General features: G+C 47.0%; 1 protein-coding gene across 1 annotated transcript; it reads right to left on the bottom strand.

Annotated features, from left to right (window-relative positions):
• Window positions 1-1,197: 1,197 nt before the first annotated feature.
• LOC119253845 (receptor-type tyrosine-protein phosphatase T-like) lies at window positions 1,198-3,095 on the bottom strand (the record flags this gene model as incomplete). Its single annotated transcript, XM_037521108.1, has 2 exons — window positions 1,198-1,300; window positions 2,894-3,095. Coding segments are annotated over 2 exons (305 nt in total), but the record flags the coding sequence as incomplete, so codon positions are not given.
• Between the last annotated feature and the right edge of the window lie 6,734 nt (window positions 3,096-9,829).

Below are 9,829 nucleotides of genomic sequence, written 5' to 3' on the forward strand. Positions count from 1 at the left end.
AATCTTTTTTCCAATGGAAATGTCACCCAAATATATCACACACAACTTTCTCCTAGGGAGGTGGTGTGGTCTGATGAAATGAGGGTTGGTGTAAGGTCAGCTGACTGAGTTTAAATTCTGCCTGTACCGCTTCCTTATTTCGGGGCCTGGGTCAACTCAATTAGCTTCTGTTTATCTCAGTTTCTATATATGCAAAATGGGGAGACTATTATTGTAATGCTGTGAGGGTACAGCGAGTTTATGTACAGTGACAGGCACACAGCAGGGACGAGCTCATTAAGTGGAAGCTAGCAGGCTTTTGACCTGAAGACATGGACCAAATGTCATATTTGGTGGCGGGGTGGGAGAGCAGGAACACGTGCTGAATGCCATGACTGTGAGGGGCTGGGGCATCAGACTGCCTTGTTTCTGGAATTCTTGTGTCTGTTTTATAGAGTTGTCCTACTTTTTGCTCCTTGTCAACTGTCATCTCTCACTGCTACTGGGGCATTTCCATTCTCACCTTCGAATCTACTGTCATCTTTGGCTGCTTAAGCTTATTAAACAGATATGCAAATTAAGATTATGTGGGCTCCGTGGGAACATGCGAGGGGTTTTCTCTTTATGGGAACTGAAAAGACTTCCCAAGAACATTGGTTTGGGCTGCTCAGAAGACCCGTGGCTGGTTGGTTGTGTGACCTTAATGTTTAGTTTCCTCAAACAAAGAGATGATATTGCTACTCACTGGTTATTTGAAGTCACATTCTTGGAACATAGTATTTGTCCATTAAAACATGGTGATAATTACTCTCATTTGATTCTGCTGGCTTCCATGAGTTACCCTTTCTGTTGCCCCTCAGCAGCCAGATGACTGTGAGCAGCTGGACTAAATCTACTCTGTAAAGGTGACCTTGCCAGAAGACCATTTCTAGACCTCCAACCCCACCAAATAAATATGCCCTAGGTGTGTTCCAGAAGTTTCTCCCTTGCTCTGTTCAGGTCACCGTCACCATGTTCCCTCTGAACCAGTCCTAATATCCCATGAGGCCCCTGGCTCAATGGCTTCTCTGCACCAGGCTTAGAGCTGCTCAACCTCCTTTCAGGAAGCCCTACTCCTGGCCAGTGTCGCCTGTGGCATTGCCAGAGGCCTGATTCAACTGGAGGCAGGACAGTGCAGAGAAGGAAAACTGCACATTCCAAGTGACGAACCCTCCTTACCTGACGGGGGCTCCCCGCGACTGAGCAGGCTTCAGCATTACCGTGATGGTCGTGTCGGTTTCATTCAGCGGGGTGTCTGTGTCATATTCAGGCATCGATGGAGCTGAGCACGGGACAAAGAGAGAAAGTGAGCTCAGCGCAGGCCCCAAACCCACTCACCACCTCCCCTGATGGCATCCTCCCCTGAAGACACTCAAGATGCCTAGGAGCAGCCTCCCTGCTGGTGCAAGGGGTTAAGATGCAGCACTTGAAGCTGTCCACAGCCACTACAGCACGAGTTCAATCCCTGACCAGGGAGAAACCCACATGGCGCAGCAGACCTCTCCTGACTTGCCTGCTGCTCCCCTCAGCAGTGCATTTCAGGAGAGCTGCCTGTTCTGCTCCCCACTCTGTCTCTGGTGAATCCTTTCACCCCCCACACCTCTGGCCTATACCCCAGCTTTTGTATGCATAAGTAAATATTAAAAAAAAAAAGATGGCTAGGAAGAGGGGGCTTGGGGAAGGGGAGGTGAGCATCACATGACATTCTAGACTTCCAGCGAAGGAGACCCTGACTTCCCACCCACCCACGGGCTCTTTCTCTGTGCAGGAGAGCTGCAGCAAACGAGGCCAGAAACCCTCATGAATCAAAAAGTTCCATACCCACTGAATCAACAAAGAAAACATAGCTTTAAGTACTTAAAGCTGTGGATGCTGAGTCAACCGTGGCAAGCACATGTCAATGTCCAGTTAGAGCAGTGATGAACTAGGTCCTCTTTTGTTTTTCTTTTTTTCTTTTTTCATGAGACCCTCCCTTCTCTCATCCCCAGTGGACTGGGATAGCAGTGTGTCTTAATCTTATCACTGGGGAAGGTCACTAGAACCATTTGAGCCATTGAATACTGGGAGTTATTAAAATCCACATCCATTTTAATTCAATATTTCAATTCTGGAATTTAAGCCTAAAGTTATAATCCAAAGTAAAGAATCAAACTTTATTCTATAACATTGTTTATTGAAGCATTATCTTCTGAGAACATAGAAGCACCAAATATATCCAACCACAAGGGGATGTTTAATTAAATTACATCCAACCCCTTGACAGAACATTATAATGAAAGTAATATAATGAAAGCATGGGGAATGTTTACGGTATCAGGACAAATGAAAACATTAAGCTACAAATATCATCATGAGTATATATGCAAATATGTATGTATGCAGACCAGAATCACACAGGTTTCCAAAAATATATAAATTTTTAAAAGGGTTCTGAAATAATTCTGTCTTGATGTTGAAGTGGATTGTGGAGAGGGTTCTACTGGTGATAATAGGTAAAATTTTGGAATGACATGGTTCAGTAACATCCATTTGTTCATTCATCAGACACTTAATGAGACTGTGCTGTGCCTTGCACTGCCAAGAGGAATATTCACTAAAATAAATCACATTTTTAAAAATCAATTTGCATGAAAAAATTACACTACTTAATGCAACTGTCTCTGGTTTAGTTTAATTAAGGTATTTTTTACACTTTAGGAAATTCATGGGTTAGGCCTTCTTCAAGAGGCTACAAGAGTAATATCCCTGGGCCCACCTCACCCTAATTGCTCAGCACCACACCGTGACAACTGCCTTTGCCTTCTTCACTTCCAGGAAAAATAGGAATGGGAGGTAACAAAAATACCCTCTTCTTTTGCACTTTTTAGAGAGATACCTGAAATTTTGGTGGCAATCCTAGTGGTGACGGGGGGTCCAAAGCCCTTTGCTGTGCTGGCCTTGATGGTGAAGGAGTAGGTGGTCCCTGGGTACAGACCCACAAAGAGGTGGTGGGTTTCATTCCGGAGTTTGAACACTTTCCCCCTCTGGCTGGACAGATCGGCACTTGGGTCCAGGGAGCCAACAGCCTTGTAGTTGATCTGCAGAACAAGACAACAAAGTAGTAGTTACCTTACCCAGGGGGCTGGATGAAGCTCATTGGGGGACACATGGGGAGGCACATGACAGAGGGCATGTGAGCTCAACCAGCAAGTTCTGCTTCTGCTGTGTACCTTACACATGATCCCAACCTCCAGGATTCAACTGCTGATGCCCTGGGGCATCAGTGTGCAATAGAAGCACAATTTGAGCCATAGCCAGACTTTTCAAGTTTCTAGTAGTCACATTGAAAGAAATAAGTAAAATTAATTTTAATATCTTATTAAACCCCAAATATGTAAAATATTTTTTCAATGTATGCTCAACAACAAAAAAAATGGATGAGAAGTTTCATATTATATTATTCATGTTAAGAGAAATCTCTTATGCATTTCACCCTTATAGCACATCTCTTCTCAAGTCAGTCACTATCCAAAAGTGTAACAACCCAGTGTGGCTAGTGACTACTATGCTGGCCAGTGTCTTTGTAGAGCAGCACCCAAGGGTACCATTTCAGTAAGAATTATTTAGGGGCCTCCCTGGTGGCATAAGGGGTTAAGCATCTGCACTATGAAGCTATCGGCAGCCACTGCAGCGCAAGTACGATCTCCGGCCAGGGAGCTACCCACATGGCACAGCAGACCTCTCCTGTCTTGCCCACTGCTCCCCTCAGCAGTGTATTTCAGTCTGCCTGTTCTGTTCCCCACTCTGCCTCTGGCGAATCCTCTCACTTCCCTGCACCTCTGGCTTACACTTCAGTTCTTATATGCATAAATAAATAAATCTTTAAAAAAGGAATTATTTAGAAGGCTGGTTATGAATGCAGCCCATGGCTCCCCTACTCCACATGAAGGGCATTTGTTGTCTGATGGCTCATGCATTAATTGCTAGTCTTTCCTCCAAATCTTGGGATAGCAGGACAGTTATTTTCATGGTAGAGAAACTAAGGTTCAACTGGAAGCAACTTGCATTAAATCAGTGCTTTTCAAACTATTTATAATGATGAGAAACAGGGTTGTGTTTCCCAACCCACTGCAGACCCAGCATAATCCAAAGATTGCATTGCATGGCTCATTATGTGAGCATGGCAATAACCAAGCTGGTCTATACTCTGCCACGAGACACACCCACCCATCAAGTCACTGTTGACATTTTGAAGGGTTCCCCCTCAATTTCTGCGTTCTTCCTCCTCTGGAAGTAACAAAACATTTGGCATCCTAGCACCAGCCCCCTACATCCTACTTTGAGTATTGCATTCCTAAATTACACAACTGTTAAAGCAGCAAGCGTAGGATTTTTTCCTTATCTAGTTTGTTGCATTAAAACTGTTTTATTAGAGGATAATATACATACACAAAACAATTCAATGAATTTTAAACTAATTGGAATCAGTCTTTAACCAGCACCCAATCAATTGCAGACCCAAGACTTGCTCTGCCAACCCCCTTCCAGTGTCTAACTACCTCCTTGTACTAAGGACAAGTTCTGTCCTGACTTCTAACAGCACAGACCAGTTTTTACCTGGTTTTGAACTTGGTATAAATGGAATCATATAGAGTGTACTCTGTAGTGTCTGATTTCTTTCCTCAACATGATGTTTGTGAGATTAATGCTGGCAGTTGTAACTGTTCATTCCTATGGTTAGTCTGTCACTGACACAGGACAGAACCCAGGCCTGCCAGACTCTAACACTTATGCCCTTTAGTCTCATGGACCCCCTCACCTGGAGGCACACTTCACTAATTGAAGAATGCATTCATTCATTCACTTATTTGCTCCATCATGGATGTTCCCTGCTATCATATATATTAATATAGTAATGATCTGGGCAGACTGAGCTGCTAAGGGCATTGGCATTGTAATGACCCTGACTGATGGGAAGGGAGGGGCACCTGCAATAGAAGTAAGTTATCAACTACTGGTTTATGAAGACATTGATAAACAGAAGCCAAGGACAGATAAAACCTGGCTATGTGGAGAGGCACCACCTAAGAAAATTAACAGGTCATACAGATAAGATGCTGAAAAGTGGTATAAATATAGGCACCAAGTTGGGGCAATTTGGGATACTTCTGGACTCTGCCTGTGGTCCTGAAGTTCCTCCAGAGTTGGGTGAGAGCTGCTGGGGACTCTGGCCCTATGAAGTGGCATCGCTGCCTCCTCCTTGCAGGATTGATAACTGCAGCTCTCCAGACCCAGTCCCGCCATTCTGCATTAACCAGCACCCAATCAATTCCAGAGGGTGGTTTGGCCAACAGGTTGGTTACATTTGGCCAACAGGTTGGTTACCTCCCCCCTTTGATTGTGACACTTATATTATATGTCTATAGTATTGCAATGTGGATTCCCCCAATAAATTCATATTGTAGTTCTATACATCTGAGTTGAGTTGTAAGTGAAACCTCCCTGCTTCGAGGTGGTGAGTGTTCTAGAAATCCCAAACCTGGGAAGACACCCGCACATGCCAATATGCTAGGCCCTAGTGTGCTGCTGGGTGCCCCAAATGGAGGCCAGAGAGACCCTGCCCTCCAGGGCCTTGCAGAGCGAGGCAGTCCACTATCCAGGCAGCGTACGTCACTGTCTACCATCAGAAGGTCCCATACTTGAGAGGAAGGCCAAACCCAGGCAGAAAGGAGAGCACAGAGCTCTACTTTAAAAAAAAAATAATGCTGGGGCCTCCCCGGTTGAGTGCAGGGTTGAGCGCAGGGTTGCGAAGTTGCCTGCAGCCTCTGCAGCGCGGGTTCGATTCCCGGCTGCTCCCAGGCCACCGGAGGAGGGTCCCACATGGCGCGCAGACCTCTCCTGCCGCCCGCTGCTCCCCTCAGCAGTGTACTTCGGTCCTTCTGCCTGCTCTGCTCCCCGCTCTGGCTCTGGTGAATTCTCTCACCCTCCCAGCTTCTGACTGTGCCCAGTGCTTGTATAAATAAATAAATAAATAAATCTTTAAAAAAAAATAATAATGCTATCTTCTGTTGTGGGCACCTAATGTTTTGGCGAAAGAGGTTACTTCTCTTCCCTGTATTAAATAGTAGCTGTGTCGGACTATGCCATGAGTCAAGGAGAGAGACCAAAGTTTGCCGGGAGCAGAGTGTCAGGAGAAACACGGTGGTGCATGACCTGGGCAGAGGCACCCACCAGGCCTGTCCCTGAAGGGGTCCTCTCTGGTCACTCTCACCACCAACCCCCCAGCCTTTCTCTGAGCCAAGTCCATAAACACCCACCTGTTTTTGCTTGAGGGCTCTTGTCATGGGTGCTCCAGGGAGTGCTGGGTGATTAATACTCCCAGTGGCTGGACTAGGGGGCTTGAGTTCTCGGGGGTCCTCTCACCTGATACCCCTGGGTAGTGCCAGCAAGGCACAGAGCAGGTTTTCTATGATCCAAGCAGATAAGAAAAGGAGATTCTTGGAGTCCTTGGGGGCTTTTTCCAGCTTTTATGGTCTTTCTGCGCCATTTGCCGTGAGGCAACCAGGCGCAGGGCAGGCAGGGAGGCCGGGGGGAGGAGGCTGGCAGGCCTTCCAACCCCCAGCGAATCTTCACTCTTTCTGGGCTCTCAGGCTTCTCTTGTGGCCTCTTCCCTGGTCTCTACTGCACCCCGCCACACGGTCCTCCACCGCCACGCTCTGCTCTCGGCTGCTTCTGAGACGCCGCCCTTATATAGGGTCGGTCTCTCGACTCAGGTGTGCCCAATCACGCATGCCCACACCACACTCCAGGGGCCGCCACCAAGCATGTGTGTAAGACCACAGGTGTCAGTTATTGATGCTAATGGCAGGAGGGCGGAAAAAATCTGCTCACTTCCATTTACCCTACACCCCGCGACATCACAGTGAATTTCCCTGGCGGATTCAGTGTCCCTTGCCTCCAAAACTCCCCCATCCCTGGCACACTTCCTTTTTCTTCCCCAGACCTTAACTTGTTACAGGTGTTTGCTGAATTTCTCAATGATCTACTAGTGTCCGAAGCCCTGTCTCAAGGTCAGCATCTGAGAAACGTCAAATTTAGAACAAGTGCTCAGGGAGGCACCTGGGAGAACTGAACTAGCACCTGAGGACTAGATGGAGTCAGAGCAAAGTGGGCTCCAGGCAGAGAGAACTGTCTGGGAGAAGGCCTGGAGGCGGGAAAAGGCTTGCAAGAACTGAGGGTGAGCAAACGGAGACAGCCCAGATTTGGGTGCAGAAAGGAGAAATCTAGAGAGCTCTGCTGGTAACAACTAACCCTCGTCTACCAGTGAAGACAGGCTTCTGCATCCTTTTGAAATTCTGCTCCAGTGCCCCGGCCTAGGCTGGTGGCAACTACATTGATATACAGACACTGGGAGGTAAAACTCATACCTTATTTACTAGCCAATTCCTTCCCTGTGCTCCAAATTCAATCCAAAAGCGACTCAATTTCCACCGAGCTGTCAATATAATATACCGTGCTCCCCTGCTCTCCTAACCTTTCCTGGTATTACAGGATCCTCACTTACTTGTAATGAAACACTATGAATAAATCAATGTATGTTAATATAGCGTGTCTTCAATTTTTTATGAAGGGCTTCACCAGATCTAATTCCCACTGCTTTGTCAGAAACAGCCTTTGAAAAATTTAACTTGCAAGTTTCACGAAGTTAGTGGGGAACAGGACTGGGGAAGGAGAGACGGAAGGTGAGAAAAATAGAAGGGATGGAGCTGTGGTCATAAAATACATAATGCAAGGTGAATCTTCATTTGGAAGTGGGGGAAGAGGAAGATTTGCTAGCATAGCAGACAGAATAAAGAGTTAGTGGGGGGGCCTCCCCGGTGGCGCAGCGGTTGAGCGCTGGGTTGTGAAGCTTCCCGTAGGTTCCGCAGCGCCGGTTCGATCCCCAGCCGCCGGCGAGGGTCCTACATGGCACGCAGACCTCTCCTGCCACCTGCTGCTCCCCTCAGCAGTGTCCTCCTTCTGTCTGCCTGTTCTGCTCCCCGCTCTGGCTCTGGTGAATTCTCTCACCCTCCTGCACTTCTGACTGTAGCCAGTACTAGTATAAATAAATAAATAAATCTTTTTAATAAATAAACAATTAAAAAAAAAAAAAGTTAGTGGGGGAAAGGGAGCCAGACTGCATGTCAGTTCCGATCTCCGGGCGCTGGGCTCTGGTGGCAACGAAGGGCTGGCGGCCACCACTGTCTTACTGGTCACTGTCAGGGAGACCCTCCAGGCAGAAGCTAACCTGAGCAAGTCAGAATAAGAATCCAATCAAATTGGCTGTTGAACATGTCATGGGCTCTTGTCCTGTGGTTTTCAGCGGCTCACTACACCAACTGATCTCTCCTGCCCTTCCTCTGGCCTTCCAGGCCTTAGTTCAGTTCCAGAAAAAAGTCAGGCCACAGGGCCTTTGCACCAGCTTGGAATACTTGTTCTCCTTCCCCTGCCTTCCCTTTATTAGCCAACGACTCCTCATCCTCTGATCTCATTTAAAATGACATATTTCACCAGCACCTTCTCTGACTCCCACATTCTCTTGTTTTATGTTCCCAGAATCATATCTTTCTCCTTTGAGACAGGAATGTTACATTTAACCATGCAACTATTTCATTAATGAGTCCCTTTTCAACCAACTCAGGGGTAGGGAAAGTAAAGGAAAGCCAAATATAGGCCATCATCTGTTGTTGAAAATAAAACTTCACTGGAATAGTCCCACCATGTAGTTATGTCTGGTCTGTGGCTGCTTTCACACTAGAGCAGCAGGATGGAGCAGATGCAACAGACATCTATGGCCCACACCACAGAGGGTAAAATATTTACTCTCTGGTCCTTCGTAGACAAAGTTTGCTGACACTGCTACTACACTAGACTCCAAGCCCCAAGAGGACCAGGGCAGTATCCGGACTCTGCCCACCCCTTGCATGTATAAGTGAATGACCATGCTAGCTGTGTGGCTTGAACAATTGCTTAACTTCTCTGAGTCTTGGGTTCTTCAGGATAAAATAATTCTAATTTCACTTCCTGTTTTTATATTTTATGTTGCAGAGTGAGCCTCAGTTTCTTTACTCCTGGAAAGCAGCTCCTTTGCTCAGGAAGGAGGCTCCAGGGTTTATGAGTGACGTCAGTCTCTGCATCAGGTGTGGTGGCCCGGTGGTCATAGTGCGAAGACCAGTCATCCCTCTCACTGGGCTGAAGAGGCGGGCGAAAGTGAAGCAGAAGGAAATAGGCAATGGTTTCCCTCAAAAAGCTCCAACAGGAAGGTCCTGTTTGTTTCTTGAACATGCTTAAATTGAGTCATGTTGTGCTCCAGGCGCTGAGCTAGTTATGAAGTAAGACTACAAAGGTTCCATGTTCAGACAGAGAAACCGATAAGAATCTGGACCAGAGGATGCTCTATGGTTTCTGGGAGTGAAGGGAAGGTCTGTGATGATGAAAGGATGAAGGGAGAAGCCAGGACTCAGTGCAAGCAGTCAGAAGACAAAGTCAAGAAAAACCACCATTTTCGAACATACTCTGCCAGGCACTGTGCAGAGGGGTCTCCCAGAAAAATCATTCCATTTAATCCTCAGAAAAGAGTGTATGGCTATTCCCATTCCTTAGCAAAGAAATGTGACTCAAGGGGCCTCCCTGGTGGCACAAGGGGTTAAGTCACAGCACTATGAAGCTATCGGCAGCCACTATGGCACAAGTTCGATCCCCGGCTAGGGAGGTGACCCACGTGGCGCAGCAGACCTCTCCTGTATCACCCGCTGCTCCCCTTAGCAGTGTATTTCAGCCAGTCTGCCTGTTC

Source organism: Talpa occidentalis, unplaced genomic scaffold, assembly GCF_014898055.3.
Source record: "Talpa occidentalis isolate TD23 unplaced genomic scaffold, MPIMG_talOcc4v2.1 talOcc4.208, whole genome shotgun sequence".
NCBI classification, from domain to species: domain Eukaryota; kingdom Metazoa; phylum Chordata; class Mammalia; order Eulipotyphla; family Talpidae; genus Talpa; species Talpa occidentalis.